Source organism: Solanum verrucosum, unplaced genomic scaffold, assembly GCF_900185275.1.
Source record: "Solanum verrucosum unplaced genomic scaffold, falcon-dt-bn FXZP01000220.1, whole genome shotgun sequence".
In the NCBI taxonomy this organism is placed as follows: Eukaryota; Viridiplantae; Streptophyta; class Magnoliopsida; order Solanales; family Solanaceae; genus Solanum; species Solanum verrucosum.
The window spans coordinates 1234973-1262909 of record NW_026020308.1 but is presented as its reverse complement, the minus strand read 5'-3'; the positions used below and the strand labels follow the sequence as shown (position 1 = coordinate 1262909).

Here is a 27937-nt window from a genome sequence, read left to right as displayed (position 1 = left end):
GTCCCCACTCCTTCAGGAACATTCCAAATTGTTGCTACTCCGTTGATTATCTTGTATGTCGCAATAGTTTGTATTGTATATTTTAGCCAAAGTCATCTGCGGCCCCTCAAAGTTGTCTTCATTATTCATTTAGACACCTCAACTACACCTAGTACCTATTGAACACCTCTACCACCCCAGATTTGAACCGTCTAAGCATTTTTTGCCTACATGGCAAATCGTTTGTGATTCACTTTTCATGGGCGCGTGAAGATGCCGAAAAAACATTTTCCTTTTTATTTTTCCTGAAAAAAGTACATTTTTTAAATTTATTTATTGACCTTGACATTAATTAATAAAGAAACCAAAAACAATTAACTAACAATAAAAAAAAGGGCGTCTTCTTCCTAGGAACAGCCTCAACGATTTCCATCCACCATCTCTGTACTTACCTGTTACCTCCCATGTCACCCCACCCCACCAACTTTCTCTCTCTCTTCTCTCACCCTCTCCAACTATTCTTCTGTTTTTTCCTCTTTTTTCAGGTTTTAAATATTTTGGCGAAACTCCATTTAATTTGATGAAAGAAAACTGAATCAATTCTTTTTTCGGTAAAAGTTTGTTATTATTTTTTGTAACTGTGATAAATGTTTATTATCGAAAGAAGATGAAGGCAATGGGTAGGAGGTGTTGTCGATGCCGATGAAAGGGAATGAAAGAGTGGGGAGATGCTTTATTTGTGTGTCGACGCCGGCAGAAAGGGGTAAAGAAGAAGATGAGAGGGTTGTGGGGGAGGGGGGGGGGGGGGGTTAATTAAAAAAGTTAATTTTTATATTCTTAAAAATTCCTTTTGGATTATTTAAATAGAACTTTTTAAAAATTGAATTCAACCGCACGTGTCACTGTTTCATTGGTACACCTGTTATGTATTTGCGTTTGAGCTACACGCAATTTTATTTTTCAACTGATTGACATTTTGTGTTTAATAGATATAAATTTTTTAAGGTTAAAGTGTTCAATAGGTACTACCCCTAGTTGAGGTGTCTATTTGAATTATGCGGACAACTTTAAGGGGCTACAGATGACTTTGACATATATTTTATAATCAGAAGAAAGAATTGAAAATGGAGTCATTCATGTGAGGAGGAAGAGAAAAAAATGGTGTCATTCAAGTGAGGAAGAAGAGAAAAGTTAGAGGTAAAAATGGCTCTGAAAAAAGTGGGAAAAAAAAAAAGAAGAGAGAAGATAGAGGCAAAATTGGTTGGGAAAAAAAGTAAAAAATTTACATGTGTATGCTTGCATAGATCTAGCAGGCGCGTGCGCACAACGCTAGTATGTGTGACTGGTTTTGTATATTAGAAGGTGGTATTAATTACACTGTTAACAAGAATAAGTGTGTAATAGATCGCCATGATAGTTTAAGCGTGTAACTGACTTTTCGAGATAAGTTCAGGGGTGAATTTATGCCTTTTCCCAAAAGTGAAAAATTACGTAATTAGGCAAACATGCGATATGTAATTATAATATACAATTATAGTTTGAAAGAATTACCACTTGTAACTATAGTTAGGATTTTAATACTATCATCTCTTCTCTCTTTTTTTTCTCTCTCATCTCTCTATCTCCTCTCTCTCAATACAAATGATAACAATCAATTATACAAATATAAATGATAACTGTCAACTATACATATTTTTTTTAGTGATACAAACTACAAAGACACATGTATTCAGTGAAATAATATTAATACAAATTATAACAATCGATTATACAAATACAAAGGTTGGACTCGATACAACATTGATACAATTTATTCATTGATACGAATTGTATTTGTTAATACTATTGATACAACATTGATACGAATGATAACAATCAATTATACAAATACTTGAACTTGATACAATCGTATTCGTGATACAAGTTGTAATCGGATACAAATTGTATTCATTAATACATATACATACTAATTACATATATACAATTATCTAGCAAATATACAAATATAATCGTTGATACATATACATGTATACAATTGTCCAGCAGTTATACAAATATAATTTGTCTCTCTCCTCTCTCCACTTCTAACATGTAGCTATGAATCCTAATTAAGTAAACTATAGCTATTTTACCTCATAATATTTGAAGCCTTCGCTATTTTTGAAAGTTCCTCTCAAAAAATTGACACAACAAATCAAGTATCAACTAAGACATCAAATTAATATCCATTAGCCATGTTTTAAGAAATTGACATGCATATACAATAAAATAAAGTATTTTATTGGTATACTTCTAATAAATTTTTCTCAGATTATAGCATTCCATGGTTCTCTCATTTGATGAACTAGTTGTTGTTTCTGCTAAACATATAGAGTTTGTGTTAAACATACGCAATCAACACTTTTGTACTTATTATATTTGATCAACATACATTCAAGAAAATCATTTTTTTTACTATAAAAAGTTTTCTTAATTACAGATCGTGTTATTCGAGTTTTTAAAAAAATAAAATATAGTATATTTTGTTAACTTGGTTCTCTCTATTGATCAGTCAACCTCCTTTAAGAAGTCATTGGTATTTCAAGGAATTGTTCACAAATTTATTTTGAAAAAAGTAGTTATTCTCTCTTCAGTATGACAGATGACACCACTCACTCAATTTTTGATTTACCATCGTAAAAAGAGAAAATACATAGAAACTCCCCTAAACTATGACCTTTTTTTGAAAAAGACACTTAAACTTTGTAGGGGTCCTAATACACCCCTAAACTAGTTTAAAGTGAATTTTTTAAACCCTTTTCCGACATTTAAGACAGAGAGTGTATATAACTCGCCTGAAGAGCGTGAAAACTAAAAAAAAATAAATTAATCTTTTTATTTTCAATATTTTTTTAATTAAATATATAAATAAAATTTTATTTTAAAGTTAATTTTTTATTTCTTCTTTCTCCTTCCCAAGAGCTTCACCATTGAAAGAGATAGCAATGACTTCAAGGATTTCTTCTCTCTTTTTCTTTCTTTTTTTTCATTCTCTTTGAATGGCAACTAGTTGATTTCCTTTGCGATAACAACAACGACAAATTTTGTCGTTTCATCCTCAGATTTCTTTTCTTCCTTCTTCACCGGTGGAAATCTTCTCCTCCTTTTTGATCGGCAAGGTGAGAAGCGCTGGAAGATAATGGCGACGTTAAAGAAAGAATCGTCGGCATTATTTTTAGTGACTCCTAATCAATTACGGGGCTGAAAATCATCTTCAGACCAAACAAAAATTATCCCATCCAAGCTCGGAGAGAGAATTTTCGTTTTTGCATATACAACCGTGTTGATTTGTAAAAATCAAAGGCAAAGTACACAAAATAATATTTTGATAGAAATTTTAATTTAAGAAAAAAATACTTTGCTAGCTGATTTGATTTTCCAATTTTAATCTTAATTTGATAATAAACATAGTGAAAATGGTGTATAGCATGGCGGTGATGGTGAATTGAAAAAGGAAAAGAAAATAAAGAATTAAAAAAAAAATTAAAAATGTAAATAAAAACAAAAATTATAAAATTATAAAAAATTGACACATGACAAGCAACAATTGGTGCATACTTTTACCTTCTTTCTTATAAGTAGGTTTAATCGAAAAATGGGATATTTATATTACTTTTAAATTGTTCAGTGGGGTATTAGGGTCCTTGCAAAGTTTGAGTGTCTTTTTAAAAAAAGTGTTATAGTTAAATGGGGTAATTACACTATAAACAACTTGTGTATCAACGTAGTATGTGACACTATGAACAACTTGTTGATACACGTTATTTAAACGATGATTTATAACTTTATTTAAACGTTATATACACTATGAACAACTTGTGTATCAACGTAGTATATGACATCTTGAACATATTGAAATAAATATAAAACTTTGAACATTGCTTAAATTAGTGTATGAAATTAGATATTAATTGTATATCGAATTTGAATAGGTGTTAGTGATATAAGAGTTGTATGTGAACTAAGATGTCTGAAAAATATGAATGAATTATGTATACCTGCATATGTATAAAAACTAGTATGTTAAAAGTTGTATCTTCATTGAATTAAAATACATATTAATTACTACATTTTGTTTCTTACCTGTCCTCACATCTCGACAATTCACTTCCCTACTGAATTTCAGTCGGACAAATATATTGATTTTACTATATACAATATATACTAATCACATAAAAATTTATTGTACACATATATATATATATATATATATATATATATATATATATATAGTCTTGTTTTATATTTTTGTAACTAGTATACGTACCCACGCATTACACGGCTATATATGCATTTATGATTAATTTAATTTCATTAAACATCAAATAGTTGAAATATTTTTACATATTTGTCCTTTATTATTTTTATGTAGTATTGATATATTAATATATTTTTCATATTAACAATTTATTAGTTAAAAATATTTCACATGAAAGGTAAAATATCATAAGATTAAATGACATGTTAATATATTTTGCATATATTTCTTTTCAAATTCAAAAGATTCAAAATATTCTTTACATTCTTAAATTTGTGTCAAACGATAATAGAAAAGTAATTTAAAATAGAGTCAATATAAAATAATGTCATATAATAATAGAAACATGTCCATGATATATACATTTTGTATTAATCATTGAAAATAATTAATCACAAATACTGAATAAGTTACTTTTGAACTTTCGAAAAAGAAAATAATAATTTAATTTTTTATCAATGATTATATGTCGAGGAACTTATCAATTTTTCTAGTATTCTATTATAGTAATTATTGCGTAAATTCCTTTTATGACTATTATTTTATTATAATTTTTAGTACTTATTATTTTAATACAACGTGTAATCTTTATTTATCATTTTCTTCAAATTGTTATTTTTGTTTAATCATAAAAAATAATACTTACAACAATTTCTGTTTTTATTAACTTAAATATATTTCAATACAACGTATAATTTTTACTTACTATTTTCTTTCCCGTGTTATTTTCTTTAGTCATATATCAATAATACATACAACAATTTAATATTTATTAACATAAATACCTTTAGTAATAATTCTTCAAATGTTCTATTAATAATTATGATTGAAATTATTTATGATTACTATTAAAGTTTCTACATAATTGAGATAAAAATTGAGGTTACTTACACATAAAAATATTTTTGAACAAACAAAATAATTGCATGCACTATTAGAGAGTACCTTCTAGTTATATAATTATCTTACAATTATGATAAAGTCAGAAAAGTGTAACTATCTTCAAAAACTATAAATATTAAATTCAAAATTTGAACTTTTAATTAGCCAGTCTCAATTATTTAAAAAATTACAAATATTTTTATAATTTTAAAATAACTAACTTATCATTTTAAAAATAATTTTATAATTCCTAATTAACTATTTAAAAATTTATATAAATTCTATATTTTTTAAAAATGTCTGAATTCCACGTTATAAAAAAAATAATCTTAATTTTGAATTTGCTTTGATCTAATATTTTGAAACACGTTACTATTTGTCTCGATCTCATATACAATGGTGCATATTCACTTATTAATTAAATGGTAATTTCTAATTAACTAAATGACCTATTATTTATTTCAATATCGACAAAATAATTTCAAACTATCTGATATCTTGTAATATAAGAAGTCTTTTTTATACATTTAATTTTTAGAATAGTTGTATATTCTATAGGTTTGAATTGAAGGTTCTAAATTTCAAAGACAAACCATTTATTTTAAGTATAGTAAAAAAAATTAAAAATTATATTTTAAATAAAATTTAATTGAACAAACTTTTGTTCATACTTTAATATTTTATCACTCACTAGTATATTACTAAAAAGCTATAAGAAAGTGGAATAATATGCATAAATCATGATATTCTACATTTATCGATACATTATATTAATAATTCCATAGCAATTAAGATATTCAATTGGACATATTTAGCATTTTAAAAATGTGAATATATTACCAATAATCCAACAATCAAAAACATGTTAGTGTAAATGATTGAGTAAAAATTAACAGAAAATGAAAAAAAAAATAAGTATTAAATAACTTCACTAAATTAAATTTAAAAAATAACGTACAATCTAAAAAAATATTAATCGCCGTAAAAATATCAAAGATTACAAATATAAATAAATAAAAATATAAAACTCATTTGATTTAAAGAATTTAAGTACATAATATCACAAAAAACAAATCAAATTGAATGAAATAAACTAAAAAGTTACAATAAGACATTATACTTGTCAATATCATTACTTGCAGAGGATTTTCAGTTTGATAAATATGTTCTTCTTTTTCTTGGACTTTCACTTTTTTAATTGCAAATATATTCAAATTTTCTTTGGCTAGCCATCAAATAATCTATCTATACACCCCATAAAAAATGAAGATAAGAAGAATGAAACTAATTTAACAAACAACATTACACATTTGAAGAAGAATAGATTCATGGTTCAATCATTTGATTTAAAGAATTTATGTACAAAATATGACAAAAACAAATCAAATTGAATGAAATAAACTGGAGAAAAAAATAAGACATTATAGATTTAACAATATTATCATTTGCAGAGGATTTTCACTTTGATAAATATTGTTCTTCTTTTCTTGAACTTCTACTATTTTATTCGCAAATATATTCAAATTTTATTCGGCTAGCCATCAAAAAATTTACCTATTCACCAAATAAAAAGATGAAGATAAAAAGAATAGAATAGAAATAATTTAACAGACAACATTACACATTTGAAGAAGAATACATCCATAATTCAATAATAAACACATGTTAGTATAAATGACGGAATAAAAAATTAACAAAAAATAATAAAATTAAAAAATTATTCGATTCAAATAATTCAATAATATAAAAACATGTTAATATAAATTATTGAATAGAAAAAATTAACAGAAAATGATAACATAAAAAGTATTAGAATAACTTCACTTAAATTAAATAAAAAATAACACAATTATATAAAAAAAAAATATTAATCACAGTAAAAATCATCAAAGATTACAAATGTAAATAAAAAAGGAACATAGAAAACTCATTCGACCTAAAGAATTTAAGTACAATATATGACAAAAACAAATCAAACTGAATGAAATGAACCCAAAAAAATTCACAAAAAAACATTATAGATCTAACAATATCATCATTTGCAGAAGATTTCCATTTTGATAAATATTGTTCTTCTTCTTGGACTTTCACTTTGTTATTTGCAAGTATATTCAAACCTTTTTTTTTCGGCTAGTCGACAAATAATCTACCTATTCGCTCCATAAAAAGATGAAGATAAGAAGAATGAAAATAATTCAACAAATAATACTACACATTTGAAGAAGAATAAGATCAATTAATTTTTTTAATGAACTTTATTTATGTATATATAGGGAATAGAGATAATGGATAGAGTAGTTTTAGATAACCACTTTAAATTCAAAAAGTAACTACTTTGCCCTTTGTTAAAAAAATAGTTACGTGAGATGGTTACTTATTTTGAAAAAAACACATTTAAAATATTTTTTTTATTTTTTAAAAACTAAAGCATATCTTCATTTAACAGATTTTTTTTAATGTGCGGGTAGTTTTGCTATTTATTTATTTATTTAAAATGATGATTGATGCACGTTTTTTATTTTATTTTTTCTTTGTTACATTTTCTATTACTATAACCTATTTTGACATTTTTTACTTTTTTGTCTGTTGGTATTTTATTTTTATTTTTTTGTATTTTAAATAGTTTGTTTAAATTTTATTTTTTTTATTTTAGTGATGTTGACATTTGTCATTCTAATTATTGACGTGTGTCTATATTTATTTATTTAAGTATTGATTATTAATAATTTAAAATTATTTAAAATACTGAAAATTTGTGGTGTTGACATGTGCCTTTTTTCTTCTCCTTTTATATATATATATAGATTATATATATTCTACTTTTTACCATCTCATAACTCTTTGACCAGTCAACTCTTCATCGGGATCGCTTGAATCAAATTTTTCAGTACTAATTATTTTGGTGCATCCAGATACATGTATCTCGAGGGTCGAAATATATGATGTCAAAATTAGGTGTGATGATTTGTTTTAGATACATTGTATCCAAGTTAATTCGCATGTATCTGAGATACATAACACATCTATCTCGCTTGTCTCGCCTCTCTCTCATCTGGCTCGCCACTCTCATATGTATTTGGTATCCCAAATATATGTGAATCACACTCACATAATACAGATACATGTATCTAGTGTGATCGTCTCCCATCTATCTCGCTCGCCTTTTCTCCCTATTTTAGTTTATCTTGTAGCAAATATACATGCATACATCTAGTATATCTTCCTCAATATATGATAGGAAGCTCTTAATTGATGATAATATATATAATATTTTTAAAATATAAATACTAATAATAATAATAATAATAATATACTATATAATAGTGAAATATATCTAATTGGGTCGAGAAATTAAAGACATGGTCATTAACCTAAGTTTTTGTGTTTAATTCCATGTGAATGTCTGCCAACAAACATTCACGTTGAGTCCATATATGTATTTTTCCACTTGGGACTACCGTTTTTTTTTTCATAGTTAGGCATCAATTAATATTTTGCTAAAACCTAACCCTAGTTGTTCTATGTAACATTTATTGTCCATTGTCTTATCTACTTAAACAAATCTTCTTATGGTATTTAAATAGTACCCTATTCATAATTACTTGTTCACTTTTGAAGTGGATGAATTAAAAATTTAAGATTTTCAAGAATTGCTATTTTTTAAAAAGTAATTAATTAAGGGTATAATAGGTAAAAAAAAAAGTTATCTTTTCTTGATTTGTCAAAATGGACAAGTAAAAAAAAGCAAATTAAAAGGTAAAAAAGGAAAATTGAACAAGTAACATATCGTCGTATTTTCCGAGTTACTCACTTCATATATTATATATAATTAAATCTTATAGTTTTCTGATTGGGAATTGCTTTTCGTACTCATTATATATATAATATAAAGTAAACTGATAAATAATCATGTGCCATCAACCTTACACATTTATGTATTTCAAGACTAGAGTTTTGTGCTTTGTTAAAAAATATTTAAAATGATCCCATAGTTTTTATTTAGTCGTTTGATTTTGACTATTCGGCATGAGGTTTAAAAAAATAAAAGAAATATTTAAATTTTATGGTTTTAAATTAAAAATATGTAAAATGTATCAAAATATTTCATATTGTAATTTTATGGTTTTAAATTAAAAATATGTAAAATGTATCAAAATATTTCATATTGTAATTTTAAATATGTCATGTGGAAAATTAAAATTAAAGAGTTATTAAAAAATGGATGAGACATTCTTTTTTAAACAGACTAAAAAGGACAATAAGACAAACAAATTAGGAGTAAGAGACCCAAAAAAGGAAAAGAAAAATCACATTTTCTTCCTATCTTCCTCACTAAGACAAAAACTTCACTCTTTCTTATTTATATCTTTGAGTATTTGTTTGTAATTGTCATGTTCAAAATGAGAAGCTAAAATACTAAACATAAGAAGTTATATTTGTCTTTATACTTTCATAAATAAGTTATATTTGTCCTTCATTATAGATTTTCAACATATATTTTTCTTTATACTTGAAAAAAAAGAGTCATATTTATCCCTACATGTTTTCCACATATTTGACATTTTCATTTAACTTTAGAATCATATATTTACTTGTACCCTAAAAAAAGGTATATTTATCCTTTTTGCGTTAAATACTCATGTCTCATCTTAATCCTCCTACATAAATATTTATTTCTAGGGGAAAAGGACAAATATCGTAAATGGTATGCAGATACCCGCCGTCATACTTATGAGATATTAGTGCCCGTGCCATAAAAAAACTAGAGCATATATATTTTTTATACTAACGGGCATACACGTGTCATAATCTTATCCACCGATCCGACATTTATTAAATATTGAATCGACGGATAAGATTATGCCACGTGTTCCTATTTAGTCTTCCGTTAGAGTAAAGTGCATATATGCTCTAGTTTTTGGACGGCAGGGGCACCAATGTCTCAAAAATATGACGGAGGGTATCTACATACCATTTACGATAGTTCGGAGATATATTTGTCATTTTTCCCTTATTTCTATTGTATTAAATCTTCATTGTCTGGCCTTAATTTTCCTATATGACGCCTACACCGCATTTTCTCCAATTTAAATTTTTTAACTCGGATCCACTAAAAAATTAAAACACAAAAAATTCATTATTCATTTATAATGGATAAGATTTCACCATTCAAATATAATCCAAATTAAAACACAAAAAAAAAAATTGTTCATCAAGAGTTGACACCTTTTTAGAAATTTATTTTATAATCAATCAACTTATATTTATTTAATCCTTTTTAATTGAATAAATACACACGCAAAATGTGAACAACTTACTTTTCTAAGAAATATATGTCACATCTTCAATTTATAAGACCAAAATACACACACACATATATATATATATAGATAGATTAATTAGTACTAAAATAAATTGTTAACTTATTAAGTATGAGTCAAAGGAGCCAACACACCACACGTTATAATTTATATGCACTCCATGGCGGTGGTCAACCACTTTCGATTTGATTTTCTATGATTTATTCTATCACGGACATAATTAAATCATTTGAAAATAATAATAAATTTAAAATTTAATTTTTATGAATTAATATTTATTTATTTTTCAAAATATACACATAGTTCAAGTTTGATGCATTGAATTCTATTAAATTTATTGTGTTTAATCTTAGATTCATCATTGTCTGAAAATAATTAAATGTAACTAGTTATAAAAACATTAAAAATTCACACAACGATTATCCAATCTTTGTAATTGAAAAATGACCAATGTCAAGGAATTTTAGATTTCACACGTGAAATTTGAGATATTGTCATAAATTTTCACATGTGGAATTTGAAAAATTGAAACTCCATGATAGTGCTATTTTTCAAATATGTTTAAGTCTGAAGAATGACTATAGTGAATGGGGATGCGGTGGGGGTGGAGGGGGGAGTTTAATTTCTACTAATGATGTTAATAACACGTAAAATAAGTCAAAGTTATCTATTATAATAACATGTAAAAATATGATACTGATTCAATTTGGTCAAGTGGTATTCCTTCTGTTTTAATTTGTTTATCTTACTTTTCTTTCTTAGTTCATTTAAGAAAATTTCTTTTTTGACAATTTCTTAAATTGAAATTTTCATATAGCATCTTTAAAATCACGTGATGAAATAACGTACACTCTATATATCTTTAATTTAACACCACAAAATATAAGTCTTCGTTAACTTTTTAAGTTTTATATCAAGTTAAAATCAGACAAATAAATTGAAACAAATGAAGGAGAGAGGGTGGGAGTATTTTATTTTGCCAATCAATTGTACACACAACTAACTCCTCCTTGTATAAATCATTATAAATAGTGTGTTTCCCAACTCATTATAAAAAAGCAATTTTGAATTTTTTTACATTAGCATTATATGCAGTGATTGTATAATGAGTTTTTTTTTTACAAGTATTAGTTGGTATGGTAATATGTTTGTTACCATTTAAAAATTAAAAAAGAATTATCAATTAATGTTTATCATAAAGATTTTCCTATAATATATTTATATTAGCTAAACTCTAAATTATTAATGGGTGTGGTAGCATGTTTGTTACCATTTTCTATTGGCAATGTGTATTAGCTAAACTCTAAATTCATTACCTTATAAATGATGATTTGAATGTGTAGAAATATTGCTTACACATACTTGAATTTATAATCTATTTGTTCAACCTTCTAAAATTGGTCTAATCTTGAAAAATGTTTTTCAAAAGAAAATAATTTTGATGATAACTAATTGTGTTTGAACCATAAATTTAAATTAGTACATTTTTAGAAGTAATTAACGGTTGGTCAAACTTTTTATAAGTGCTTTTAGGTGTATTTTTCTCAAAAGTAGAAAAATAATTTTGGTGAAAAATTATCTTTTTAGCTTCTTAATACTTTCTCAGTTCACTTTTAATCGTCATGATTTCTTTTTTTAGAGTCAAACTATAAGAATTTTGACTAACATTTTATTATTGATATGCAAAAAATTGCACTTTATAGTGTTTTCGTATAGTTTTTTAATATCTAAAATTTTTATTTAAAATATCGAATTAATGTAATTTAATTTAACTTTGAAAATTAGTCAAATTGACTTTCGAAAAATGCAACATGATAATTAAAAGTGGACGGAGAGAGTAACAACTTTTGCTACTCTCCAGAAGCATGTATTTTCTCTTAAAAACTTGACCAAACACCTTTTTTTTTTAAATAAACACTTTTAACCTTCCACAAATTTGGTCAAACAGACTATTAATATCATCATGTTATACACAACATGTGTATACGATTATTTTTTTTTGTCTTATATCTTAATATTATATTTTTCAGGAATTACCAATACAACAGAGAGCAGATGCAGTAAACAGTTTAGTATATGAAGCAAATGCAAGAATGAGAGATCCGGTTTATGGTTGTGTTGGTGCAATTTCTTTATTACAAAATAAAATTTCACAATTAGAAATACAACTTGCTATGGCCCAAGCAGAAATATTATGCATTTAAATGCAGAATAATAATAATAATAATTATAATTTGTCTGAAATTCAAATTGATAATAATGATAATAATTTGCAACATGAGTACATAAGCTTGTTGCAAATTATTAATAATACGAATTAATTAACTTGTTTTGTTCATTTTGTTGTAACTTGTAACACAATATTTTGGACTTCTAACAAATTGATGAAATGTATTTTAGCCTTTTTGAGTACTAGTTAATGAAATTGATCTAAGTTTTATGTATTGACAGTGTAAAATTGACATTATTGAACCTTTTGTTAATTTTCAAATAATTTTTGCTCTACGTTGTTGAATCTTCCTTTTTATCAGTAGTATTAGCTTTATTTTGTCCTTCAATTTTGACTATCATCGATATCTTTTGGTATTTCGATTATTATATTATTGTATTGTTATTATTGTTTTCTATCTGTTGTGTAATGTTGTGCAGTTCGTATTATTTCAATTTTGTTATTGCTTCCACATATGTTTCTCCTTTTTAAAATTGTTTGGCATGCTTTGGGTTAGTCGGGGATCTATTGGAGCAACCTCTATATCTCTATGAGGCAGATGTAAGGTCTGGGTACACTTTAATTGTTTTACATCCCATTTATGACGTTACACTGAATATACTATTGTCTTAAAAGGACATATCTAACATGGATAAATAATATTTATGGAGGATAAATAAGAAACTCAATAGTTTTTTTTAAAAAAAAATTGTTTTATGAAAATCACTTTATTCGAACCAAACACATCATATATGGCAACCAGGCCTAGCTAATTGTAGAGAATGTGTATATTTGCATATATCTACTTGTATATTTATATATACCATTTATATACGTCATATATAATTGAGGATGTGTGAAAATTAGGGGAAATGGCTTTTTAAGTCGATGCATATATATCCTCTTGTTTATATATTTTTATGTGAGTTTATATCAATGTAAATTTAATATCATATACAACAATATAGACAGTATAATGTTTTCTGACTTATTTCGTATATGAATTTAACCTTAAATCAATTCAAATCACCATTAATATTTCTCAATTTTGTATAAAATTTTGTCTACGTATTTTTAATGAATACATTTTAAAATATTTAAAAAAATTCAATCCAAATTTAAATGTGATTTTGGTGTTTTGATAAATTTTCAACAAATGAATCAAGAGGATTTTGTGGTAGTCAAATAAATTGCAGCTATATACCACTAAAGGATATGGTGGAGTGGATGAAGTTGTTCTTCTTTTAACCAAAGGTATAAGGTTCGAGCCCGGGTATAAAACCCCCGAACTCCACTGCAGTGGTGGTCAGGGTGGCTCACGAGGAGGATATGATGAGCAAAATCCAATAAACTGTTGAAAGTAAAAATTACTATTGCAGCTGCATCCACCCCACAACCCATAATGCAAAACTTAAGCCAGACCACTGCTATCGCTACTTTAATCGATTTTTCAGTAGCATTTGTGTATGATGCAGGATCAACACATGTACTATTTGGATTAATCAGAATTTCAATATGGGTACCAAACACCCGAAGTTGTTCACTAGAGGGACAAGGTGTCACCCAACTGTGTAATAAAATGAGTTGGGTGAGTGCTGGTGGAAGATAGCAACTACCTGTGAGAATGATCAAAGGTTCAAAGAGTCGAACGATCCAATGGATCTAGCCTAGTGGTGTGGAAGAAGACTTGAGTGATCAAAGGTTCAAATCCTAACAAACAAGAACATCAAGTGAGTTCATTCCGTTGGTGAGTGCTGGTGGAAGAGAGCAACTAGCTGGTGAATTAGTCGAAATAGTATGGACTATAGATGCTACCATAATAGTTTTGAGCAGACTGTTCTAAGACAAGATAGCAAATTGGTACCGGTACAATCCTAAACTCTCAAGACCTGGTCAGCACTAGAAGGAAATAAAGCGTACAAGCCGAGTTGACCAGAATCTTGACATGATATACTCAACGCAGCAAATACAACCCTCAGCAGTAACATAGCATCTTAACTACTACTCTATGGCTTAAAAGAAAATGGTAAAGGAGAAACACTTTTTCAAATCTGGAACAAAATCAACAAGGATTGATCCATAAAGGAGTCTGTTCATCTTCTCATTAAAAAGCTAGGCATGCTAAAACCATGAATACAAATATTCAAAAGGCTGCAGAATAAAATATGTATTACTAAACAAAGCAAAACATAGAGTTCAAACTACAAAACTTAACTTTATCATGCTGTAAAGCGTGAAATTGACTTGAACAGTGGATGAAGCAACCTGGACAGTTTAAGCAGGGGTCGCAGATTGAGCAGCCAGCCTCTTCCTTGCCTCCTCGATGATGGTCAACTTAATTCCTTTACCTTTGGGGAGTGAAACCCACGGCTTAGTACCCTTACCAAGAGTGAACACATTTCCCAAACGTGTAGCAAATTCATGACCCTGTGAATCTTGAATGTGGAGGGTCTCAAAGCTACCCTTATGCTTCTCCCTGTTCTTAATAACACCAACTCGTCCCCTGTTTCTACCTCCAGTCACCATCACAACATTCCCAACGTCAAACTTGATGAAATCAACAATCTTATTGGATTCCAAGTCCAGCTTTATGGTATCGTTGGCCTTGATGAGAGGATCAGGATAGCGGATTGTTCTTCCATCGTAAGTGTTCAGGTATGGGATCCCCTTCTGACCAAACTGCACAGAGCGGACCTTGCAAAGCTTAAACTGCAAATCGGAAGAACATCATTCAAATAAGAGCAGTATACCACCAATAAACTATACAACGTCAGAAAATGACTCTAACAAAGACATTCGTCACAAATGCAAAAGTTAAAATATTAATCTACCTTGGATTCCTCGTCCCTGAGCGAGTGAAGACGGAATCGGCCCTTAGTGTCATAAAGGAGACGGAAGTTCTCATTAGTCTTCGGAATTGAAACGACATCTGTATATAGAATGTGCGTTAGTCATTTTCAAGGGTGAAACAAGCAAGACAGCCGAAAGAAAGAGAATGACATATGAAAATTTAATAAAAACTTCTATTGACAAACAGACCACCTAGCCATAGTACTCCAGAAGTTCCAATTAATGTGACTCTCCCTACTTTAGAATGTTCCCCGAAATATTTAACACAATTCTCTTTCTACACAATGTTAAGAAATCAAATTTCATTAAACTGTTCAAAGAATTAAACTTTAATGTGATGTTTTATGTATCAAACTAACTTTTCAACCAGTACTTCAGTATTCTTTTCAAGTATTACTTATAATAATAGACAATTGTTTAGACTCTGTAAATATCAAATACCATTAGTACAACATGAATTGACGGTGCATTAGAAGGAAAAAGTAGAAAAAGAGCATTTACCCATGAAACCAGCAGGATATGTCTTATCTGTCCTAACTTTCCCATCAACCATAACTTGTCGTTGCATCAGAATTGAGATCACCTCTCGGTATGTGAGAGCATACTTCAACCTGTTTCGCATGATAATGACCAATGGCAAGCACTCCCTTGATTTGTGTGGCCCAGAGGATGGCTTGGGGGCCTATAGAGCAAAAGACAGATTTTTTTTAGCTAAAGCAGCTCCAAATCATCTCGAGTTACTTGGAAAATACTCAAAGATAATTCACTTACAAATGCTCCACCAAGTTTATCAAGCATCCAATGTTTTGGGGCATTGAGCCTCTTCAGATGCTTCTTCAAACCTCTAGCCTGCAAATAAATGAAATAAATTTTCCTCGATATATCTTCAACATGCGTTTTGTTCCCAAAAATGAAAAGCAACACCAAGTATGCAATATGATGCATAATAGAAAACCAATCAACCACTTTATGATCTAAGGATCAATAGACACAAGGGATGGCAAAATTGTCTTAAGAAAGAAAACACTCTTCCATAAACAAGGTTCGCACAAGTCATGACTCATACTCATCTTCCGGAAATGAAGCCATCAGATCATGTAAAGGGCCAACACTCATCATAGAACTATAAATTAAGCCATATAGATCATGTAAAGGGAATAAATCAACCCCGAATAAACACTCCATCTTCCATAAATATGTCACAAAACTGAGTAACACACCAAGACAACATAATAGACTGATAAAGTAATCGAACAAGAAAAAAATTGATGACACAAAAATTAATTTATGAACATAAAAAGAAATGTATACATACAACCAGTACTCAATCCACAACTACAAGTAGAAACACTAAGCTTATTTGAACCGATCTGGGATACTATTAGCTTTCAGGTCACATATCTATAGCAAAACTACAATACACAATCTAAAGTTTCACTCGCATAATATCAAAACAAGTAAATTTTAACTCCAGAATCTCTACACCAACTAATCCTTAAATCTCAAAAGACAAAAGATAACATGAATGACTACAGAAATGGAACAAACCCAATGTTTCCTTCATAAGTTCTAGGTCTAGTAGAAAAATTTCCATTCTGATTCAATGATATTAATCCATGAAAAAAGTTGTAGCAACAAAACTAAGCAAAGCATAAAAGATTGATAAATAAATGCATCATAGTACATACAGATTTAATGAGTGTAGAAATGGAGGATAGAAGAACGAACCATTTTGATGGTCTAAGAATTTCTCTGTATTTTTTGCAGCTTCGATGAAGAAGACGAGAGAAATACTAAAACCCTAGTTTTTTTGTTATAACTTTGCAAGCCCTCTGGGCTCTGGATAAGTTGGGCTGGCCTTTTAGTGTGTTACTAATTTGGGCCTCCAATTACTTCTCATAAGAAAAAGTGAAAAATTATGTAATTAGGCAAACATGTGATATGTAATTACAATAGAGCAACTTTCATATATAGCAAACACAAAATTCATATTTGTATGTTATAGCAAAGTTTGCATAATTGCGCTCCATAGCAAACATAAATATGTATATTTCGTTATACATATACAAAAGAAAGCAGGTGTATAATTTGTTTTGGTATACATATACAAAAAGATCAATTGTATAAAGTGAGATAGACGAGTGAGCGAGCGAGATCTGGGAGAGTGGCAAGTGAGATCTGCGAGAGGGGAACGAAAAAATATGTATATATACAATTTTCACGCATTTTATACATTTGCGTTTTTGTATAAAGTGAGAGAGGCGAATGAGAGAGCGAGATCTGGGAGAGTGGCGAGCGAGATCTGGGAGAGGGGAACGAAAATATATGTATATATACAATTTTCTCTCATTTTATACAAACACAAACACATTTTATACAATTTGCGTTTTTTGTATAAAGTGAGAGAGGCGAGTGAGAGAGCGAGATCTGGGAGAGTGGCGAGCGAGATCTGGGAGAGTGGCGAGCGAGATCTGGGAGAGTGGCGAGCGAGATCTAGGAGAGGAGAGAGAGGGAAACGAAAATATATGTATATATATAATTTTCTCTCTATTTATACAAACACAAACACACTTTATACACTTGCATTTGTATAAAAAACGAGAGAGGGGAGGGAGAGAACGAGAGTGGCGAGCGAGATTCAATAGGAAAGAGGTGAAATAGCAACAGTTTGCTATGGGGTACAATTAAATCAAACTATATTTATAGAATTTAATTTGAATTAATAGTTTGCTATTATATACAATTTTCCCATTATAATATTATTAAGAAAAAATTATAAAAATTCCACCTTTTAGTTTACTTATTACCATTATTCCCTGTAAGTTTTACAAATTTCCAAAATCCCTCATTTCTGCGCATCAGATTAATGTATCAGCGTTTATATTATTGTATCTCGTACATTAGATTAGTGTATCATGTATAAAATGTACATCAGATTAGTGTATTATGTATAAAATGTAATGTATCTTACTTAACGATTAATGAATCTCGCGTATCAGATTAATGTATCAGCGCTTATATTATTGTATATGTTTGATGGATTTCTGTAATTATAAACTTTTAAGGGATAAATTGTAATTTTGCCTTAAAAATATGTGATTTCTGTAATTTGCCCATATATTATTAGGGGTCGTTTGGTTTGAATACAAGTTATGCTGTGATAAGTTATGTTGGGATTAGTTATACTGTGATTAATTATTCTGGCACTATTTTTTATTGATTTTTGGTTTGTTGTACTAAAATTAATAACCATTACATACTTCCTAAAAATAAGTTGTTTGATTACAAAAATACCCTCTTATTTAACTTTTTGTATATTTTTTTGGTAGAGTTTTAGTTAAAACCAAATTTAACTACTCAATCCATCCAACATAGAAAATCCACCAGTTACCCATTTTAAAACTAAACCCAACCTATTTTTCTCATAGAAGTAGAAATACATCCCAAAAAATGAACAAAAATTACACTAGTAATATCAAAGGAATTCACATAAGAATTTGTTAGGAAGCTGAAAGGATCTTAGAACCTTCTCAAAAACTTTCCTCTTCTTCATCATGCCAGCACTAGGAGCATCACTGTCAAATGCACGTACAAAAATATGTTAAGACAACCAATTTTGGCACATATAAAAAATGACACAAATAAAAAAAAAATGGAATCTTGATAAGTTTCTACATAAATAAATGTGTTAAAATAATATGTTTTGCACATAGTATGAAAGGCAATGGATCATATTAAGTGACAATTTCATTAGTTTGGCTTCCAGACAGTAGATGTAATTATAATAGGAATTTGTGTTAACTCATAATCAAATGAGATTATATGAAAGTTACATTCTTAAATGCCATACTCACTTTCAGCTTTGGTAAACAAAAGAGACACAAAAACAGAGTTTCCATATCCAAAATTGTTAAACCAGAAGCATTGGAAGAAAGCAAACACTAGAACTATGTCTAAGTTGCAAACGATTATAGACATATATAATAAAAATAATTGAAACAAAGAGCACAAAATCAGATAAGCAAAATCTGCCTTATAATGATCCAAAAACTCATCGAATCGGACCTAAAATAGAATAACATAAATAAACGATAACTCTTAACGGGTTAACGATTAAATCAATAAAGAAAATAAGTAAATCTTCTAACCCAAGAAGATTTGCACAACAAGGAAATGACTAGCTTAGCTAAGTTATGAGCAACATCATTAAGATATCCACAACAACAATTATGACAACACCTATTTAGCCAAAATGCATCAATAATGTCAATTTTGTATACAAGTGTTGAGCCACTGGACTATAGCAATGTTTGAAAACATGAAATCGTGACATTTTCCAGCATTAAACAAAGGCACCAGCAGAATATACTTCTATTTAAGAACCCTCTAATTGTGCAAGTTCTCTAAACAACTATGTTTAATCAGTAGAAATACTTTTAAAAACGTTCAACTCGTGAAGTAAGAGAACTACTACAGGTAGCCTGACTAAATTGGATTTGTGCTCGAAAAGTTTTACTTTTGAAAATAAAGTGCTTCCTATAAAAAATGATTCCATAACAAAGCTTGTATAAATTCAGACATGATAAGTTCAAAAAGCTAGGCTAAGGGATATAAGTTACATATCTACCTCGAATGGGTATGTGCATCACAATCTCTTCACAGACTCGTACAACATTGAATTTCCTATTCAGAACCTCTAGGAGTACTTTTTTCACCAATTACAGTAAGCCTTGCATCAAAGCAACGGAAAAAACTAGCTCATTTATCAAAACTGGAACCAAAGCCCTGCATCAAAGCAATAGAAAAAACTAACTCATCTTGCAAAGGAACAATAGGCCTAGACTAATAGAAACTTGTATCTTCATAGTAACCCAGAAACTTGACCAAAATTGTAGCAATCCCTACAACAAACCAACCAAAACTACAACTAAAACAACAGCTAAAGCGAGAGTAAAATTTCAAAAATTATTCACCAAAATATTTGTTAAAACTGAAACAAAAGTCCTAAATCAAAGCAACATAAAAAAAACTAGCTCATCTGGCAAAGAAATAATAGGCCTAGACTAATAGAAACTTGTATCTTCATACTAACCGATAAACTTGACCAAAATTGCAGCAATCCCTACATCAAATCAATCAAAACTACAACTAAAACAACAGCTAAAGCGAAAGTAAAATTTCAGAAAATATTCACCAAAATATTTGTCAAAACTAGAACAAAAGCCCTGCATCAAAGCAACAGAAAAAACTAGCTAATCTGGCAAATGACCAATAGGCCTAGACTAACAGAATCTCGTATTCATACTAACTGAGAAACTTAACCAAAATTGGAGCATACAACAAACCAACCAAGACTACAACTAAAACAACAGCTAAAACGGGAGTAAAATTTCAGTAAATATTCACCAAAACACCAGTTAAAACTGAAACAAAAGCCCTGCATCAAAGCAACATAAAAACCTAGCTCATCTGGCAAATGACCAATAGGCCTAGACTAACAGAAATTTGTATTCATACTAATCGAGAAACTTAACCAAAACTGCAACATACAACAAACCAATGAAGACTACAACTAAAACAACAACTAAAACGGGAGTAAAATTTTAGTAAATATTCACCAAAACACCTGTCAAAACTGAAACAAAAGCTCTGCATCAAAGCAACAGAAAAAACAAGACCAAAAACTAATCTATCATAGTAGAAAAAATGAGACCAAAACTGTAGGGAAGCAACATAAGCAACTGCACAAAAATTGATAACTAGTAATAAACTTACAATAAACTTGACTTTTACATGAGATTTAATCTATTTAATATATTTTACATATACAAAAGATTCTAGCATTCTCATGACCTACATTAGTCATACACAAAAGAGTATAAAAAAAACTAGAGGATTAAAAAATGGCACTCCAATCAAAGTTTGAAACTGTTAGTTGAGGAAAAACTATCACACTAGTGCCACCACTTATATACAAAAGCTTATCATACTTCAAAGTTCAAAGTTTATCATTGACGACCATGAACATCATTGTCTGGTGCTCAAGCTCACTCATACGTAAAAAGATTTTCATTTTTTTGACATCTCCACAGATAACCTTTTTAGCTTTGATACGTTGTTCTATGGTGTACAAATCAAATGTAGGAGATTCAATGATGGAATAAATTTGACCACGCATATCAGAGTCGTCACGATTTCCAATCTTGTCGATCAAGGAACCAATTCTTTTATCTTGGCTTTCAATAAAGTTTTTCATAACTTCCGCCATACTCTTGAGAAATGTTTCATTAACATTTTCCACAACCCTCTTTCTTTTCTTGCCTTTTTCTTTTTCATTGACGCTAGAAGAAATTTTTTTAACATATTCTCCTTGCTTTTCAGATGGTCCAGTATGATCATGAGGAGATCCTCGAGCATATTCATTTTCAGTTGTTTGAGTAAAATTATATCATGTATCAGTATTTTCAGTTTCTTCAGTAGGTGCATTAGGTCCATAAGTAGCTTCATCTTCACATTCATCGTCATCAACATTGATAAGAAATCCTAAACTTATATCAGTAGAAAGTCCTGATGTTCTCAACAGCATCCAGTGGCCCTTCTGCATGTTCTCCAGTTGCCCTATCTTTTCCAAAAAATTCTTCCCAATCAGCAAACAGTGGCCATTTTTTATTATTCATGGTGCTTGCACCAGGATCATCCTAGACAAACAATAAAAGAAAGACGACAATTTTATATGTATTAATTATAAATTATGAAGACTTAAGAAATATCTATATGAAGTAATAATATTCTAATAGCAAAATATTAAATACCTTTTAAAATTTATCCCATTCTTTTGGATCATCAATAATTATAGTTCCATCACTGTATTGAAATTCCAAACCACTCCTACCCTTTAGTAAACTTAAGCTTGCATAACTTCTCTTCCAAGCTTTTAATTTAGAATTGACATGTGGTTCACCTTTCAAGCCACTGTCAGGATGACGTTCACGCAAATAGTGCTCTAACTCCATCAGATATCCTGGCCTAAAAGTTCCATTATCAGCTCTCCAACCATTAACACATAACTCTTTCAAACCAATTATAAGAGTACTTTCTTCTATAGGAATCCATGTCCTTCGAGTTTACGGTGTTGATCGTCTTCGTCTTGATCTTTTTGGTGGTTGCATTGAAGATTTCTGGATTTTCATTTGTCTCAATAATCTTGTGAAACAATCATTGTTAGTATTATTACTTAGCATCATAAAAAAAAATCATACACTTCAATGTACAAAAACAATAAATTAAAAACATACCAACACATCACAAAAAAGAAATAAATTAAACACATTACAAATTAATGTAAGTAATTGTTTCTTATATCATAAAAAGCTAAAAGTTGATGCATCTTACAAGAATATCAAAAACTAAAGGGAATAATAATTCAAATGCAGGATAAAACATAAAACAAGCAGAAAATAATGGAAATATCAATTGTTTAAGGGCCCGTTTGGATTGGCTTAAAAAAAGTAGCTTTTAAGTCAAAAATAAAAAATCAAACTGAAATGAATTTTAAGTCAAGAAATAAAAAGTAGGAGGAGACTTATTTTTTGTTTTTGACTTATTTTAAGTCATTTTAAATTTATTTTAAGTCATTCTTGACCTTGTCAAACACTTCTCAACTTATTTTAAATCATTTTTTTACTTATTTTAAGTTATTTTTTATATTTGCCAAACACTTTCAGAAGTCAAAAACTGACTTAAAAGTAGGTTTGACCAACTTTTAAGCCAATCCAAACACCCTCTAAGTTAGCATTCCACATTGATTGAGCCAACTCATCCCTCCATGTGGTCCACTCCTCAGATGATTCAACAACATCAATGTTATCTTGTTGATATTCTGTTTGTTCTTCCACATCGATCACTTCCATCTCTTTACGAATAAAGTTGTGTATCAAATAACAAGCACTAATAATTTTGTTATGTATCTTAACCGAGTACCAAGAAGGGCTTCTAAGAATTTCCCAACGTCCTTTCAAGAGACCAAATGTCCTTTCAATAACATTACGAGCTCTAGCATGCTTCATATTGAAAAGCTCTTCTCGACATTGGGGTGGTGGATTTTCACATTGCCAATCCCTTAACCAATATCTATATCCTCGATAAGGTGAAAGAAAACCATTTCCATTTGTATATCCTCCGTCGCACAAATAATAATTACCTATAATATAAATAAGAAATTAGTTGCTTTTATATAGCATTATTTTTGTGATATAATTTTAATGTGAAAATATGTATAGCATTACCCTCGGGAATTTTCAAAACATTCGTTCGAGATATAGCATTTTGTAATACACGATCATCAACCGTTGATCCTTCCCAATCAGGTAATACATAAGTAAAATTAAGATTTTTATCACAAACTCCTAGTATATTAGTTGCTATTTCTCCCTTTATTGTCCTGTATCTTGGTTTGTCCTTAGATGGAACTCTAATTTGAATGTAAGTACCATCCAATGCACCTAGACATCTCTATAAAAAAAAATGATAACACTATCTCAAACAACAACAAAAATTTCGTAAAATTATATTTATTTTACTTATAAATTAATAGATACCCAATTGAAAGTGCATATACCTTAAACCATCTCCATCGATCGCCAAGCTCATCTTCAGGCACCAGTTTGGGGTTAACAAGTAACAATGGAGCTAGTTTTAGAATAGCTTTCAAGCATTCATTGAAAGCTTGACTTACGCTCTAGTCCGATCTAATATAATCAACCTTAATGGATCTATTCTTCTCATGATGAACCAAAATATTTAAAAGCATTGCTAACTTTTCACTACTTGTCATATATTTGCTATCAGTCAGACCTCCAACTTCCTTAGTTAAGAGAACTAAAGTGTGAAAAGAATTTCTATCCATCCTTAACTTATCAATACATGTTGTGTCACTATCTTGTACAATACAATTTAAATGATATAATTTTAGAAACTCGACTACTCATAAGGTACCTAATCACATGCCTATTTCTTTTTATAGAAATACCATGAATAACCATGAAAAGAAAAATAAACATAACAAGAAATTGTTGGCACAATATATCTACTCAAGAATGATAAAACATTCAATATTGGACTGTAGTTGATGATCCATAAGAAACCCTATTTTTTTCATTAAAAATGAAAAGAGTTAATACACACAAAAAAAATCTCAATATATATAAAAAGAACAAAGTTTTTTCAAAATTTACAAAAACCCTAAAGCATAATATTACAGAAAAAATTGATTTCTTCCATTAAGTAGAAAAAATGAGTGTATCTAAATTATTATGCAATAGATCAGAGAATTATAAATGATGACAAAGAAAGAAAAGAGAAACAAATTCTGGAAAAAAAATTAACCTTGTTAGAAACTTGACAGTTGAAGGTTATTGGTAAAGAAGTTCTTCAATCACCCATCTATAGCTTCAATCGAAAATGAAAAGTTGAGTGTACCCAAATGAAAGAGTGATTCTTACTGCAATGAAGAAGAGAAGAAACCTAGAATACCATAAGTGGCGTTTGTGAAAGCTTATCAATAAAGGGTTTGAAGGGTAGTTTTGTCATTTAATAAATTTATCCCATCACAAATTGTGATGGGATTATTATACCACCCTTTTGGAGGGATAACTTATGTTGGTACTATTTATTAACCCCAGGATAAGTTATCCCAAACTTCCCAACCAAACACTAAATTAAGTGTCATTAAATATTCATCCCAGGACTATTTGTATCTATCCTTCATACCAAACGACCCCTATAGTTTGAAAGAATTATCACTTGTAACTATAGTTAGGATTTTATTGCTATTATCTCTCCTCTCTTTTTCTCTCTCGTCTCTCTCTATCTCCTCTCTGTCCAATACAAATGATAACAAGCAATTATACAAATATAAATGACAAGTGTCAACTATACATGTCTTTTTTAGTGATACAAAATACAAATACACATATATTCAGTGAAACAATATTAATACAAATGATAACAATCAATTATATAAATACAAAGGTTGAACTTGATACGACATAGTTACAATTTATTCATTGATATGTATATTTTAATAAGGCATTGGCCTTAGACCCCCAATTTCAGGGGGCCTCAATTTTTTACCAAGAATAAATTATGTGTTAATTTTTATAGAAAAAATATTGATTATTTACGATAAAAAGTAGTATATATTTAAAATTATTATTTTATTCTCTTCAACCCCATTCAAATAGAAGAAATCAAGAAAATATTGTTTTATTTTCTTCCACTCTCTACTAATACTCACATTATTTTCTTTTAACTCCTTTTACACTCTCTTCTTTAAATTGTTGATAAGTTAGAGTAATATTCTGTCAAAAACATCAATTAATAGTCGAAAAGTATTGAACAAATTGAATTGTAAATTCTTTTTCCATTTCTTCTTAGATTTTCAAGCATTACAACAACCATAGTAAAATGTGGGGTAACCAAATTATCAACTTCATCAAAGCTATGGTTCTAACTCTTATATTTATTTGAAATTTGTCAACTTATTACTTGTAGAACTATGTTAACAATTCATAAAATGATTGCCCAAGTAAAATAATATTTTTCAACGTTGAATTAATAAAATCTTATTTAAAACTAATAATTGAAAAAGAAATCGAATAAATCATTTATATATATAAAAAATAATATTAAGTAATACTTTGCATTTAAAAATGTAAGAAAAATAAATTTTAAATAAATGCATGTGAAGTTTATTTAGATTTTAGGTCTCTAATTAAGATTTCGCTTTAAGCCTCCGATTACGTTGAGCCGCCCCTGGATACGAATTGTATTCGTTAATATTATTGGTACAACATTGATACGAATGATAACAATCGACTACTTGAACTTGATATAACATTGATACAATTGTATTCATTGATACAATTCACATTGATACACATTGTAATCGGATACAAATTGTATTCGTCAATACAACTATATTGATTGATACATATACATACTAATTATATATCAAATATACAAATACAATTGTTGATATATATATATATATATATATATATATATATATATATATATATATTAGTTACTTATATACAATTGTCCAACAATTATACAAATATAATTTGTCTCTCTCCTTTCTCGGGTCTCTCTCTTGCTCGCCTCTCTCCTCTCTCACATAGTCTTCCTCACATTTCTCCACTTCTAACATGTAGTTATGAATCGTAATCAAGTAAACTATAGCTATTTTGCCTCATAATGTTTGAAGCCTTTGCTATTTTTGAAAGTTCCTCACAAAAAATTGGCACAACAAACCAAGTATCAACTAAGACATCAAATTAATATTCATTAGCCATGTTTTAAGAAATTGACATATATATACAATAATAATAACACATTTGATTGATTTACTTCTAATAAATTTATCTCAAATTATTGCATTCCATGATTCTCTCGCTTGATGAACCAGTTGTTGTTTCTGCTAAACATATAGAGTTTGTGTTAAACATACGCAACCGACACTTTTGTACTTCATTATATTCGATCAACATACATTCAGGAAAATCAATGCTTGATTATTATTTTTACTATAAAAAGTTTAATTAATTACATATAGTGTTATTCGAGTTTTTTAAAAATAAATTATAGTATTTTTCATTAACTTGGTTCTCTCTATTGTTCAGTACTCAACCTCCATTAAGAAGCATTGATATTTCAAGGAATTGTCCACAAATTTATTTTGAAAGAAGTAGTTATTCTCTCTTTACACATGACGCCACTCACTCGATCTTTGATTTATCATTGTAAAAAATGTAACTTATCAAATAAATATTTGTACCTTTATTTAATCGTTATATACACTATGGACAACTTGTGTATCAACGTAGTATGTGACATCTTGAACACATTGAAATAAATATAAAACTTTGAACATTGCTTAAATTAGTGTATGAAATTAGATATTAATTGTGTATCAAACTTGAATAGGTTTAGTGATATAAGAGTTGTATGTGAACTAAGATGTCTGAAAAATATGAATGAGTTATGTATACCATATGTATAAAAACTAGTATGTTAAAATTTGAATCTTCATATAATAAATACATATGAATTACTACATTTTGTTTCTTACCTGTTCTCACATCTCGACAATTCACGTCCCTATTGAATTTCAGTCGGACAATCTATGATATACTCTCTTAGCTGGAGACTAACACCTTGTTTGGATGGTTGTTACCCGTTGTATAGTATTGTTGGCCTAAATACCATGTTTCATTTTAGTTGTTACTTAAATTCTATTGTATCGTGTTGTTTAAATCCATCGTTAGGTAACAATGAAAAGGGAAAGGTTGTTTGTTGCATTTAACATTTTGAGTATATAAATATTGAATGAAAAGGAAA

The 27937-nt window shown here is 28.9% G+C and overlaps 2 protein-coding genes across 5 annotated transcripts in view; both read right to left on the bottom strand.

Moving 5' to 3' along the window:
- Positions 1 to 27937, bottom strand: part of LOC125835105 (40S ribosomal protein S4-like) — a 254483-nt gene that overhangs the window by 3629 nt on the left and 222917 nt on the right. The window lies entirely within an intron of this gene.
- Positions 14761 to 17331, bottom strand: LOC125835107 (40S ribosomal protein S4). Its single transcript, XM_049514244.1, has 5 exons — positions 17267 to 17331; positions 16310 to 16387; positions 16040 to 16220; positions 15520 to 15617; positions 14761 to 15397 (listed from the first exon to the last, which is right to left on the bottom strand). The coding sequence occupies exons 1-5, from the start codon at positions 17267 to 17269 to the stop codon at positions 14963 to 14965; spliced, it is 795 nt and encodes a 264-aa protein (XP_049370201.1). The 5' UTR covers positions 17270 to 17331; the 3' UTR covers positions 14761 to 14962.

Bases quoted from the DNA above. Each gene is read 5' to 3' on its own strand.
- LOC125835107 (XM_049514244.1), bottom strand. The intron at 16,221-16,309 runs GTAAGTGAATTA...TTTGCTCTATAG, and splicing joins ATAAACTTGGTGGAGCATTT to GCCCCCAAGCCATCCTCTGG. The intron at 15,398-15,519 runs GTAGATTAATAT...TCCGATTTGCAG, and splicing joins TCAGGGACGAGGAATCCAAG to TTTAAGCTTTGCAAGGTCCG.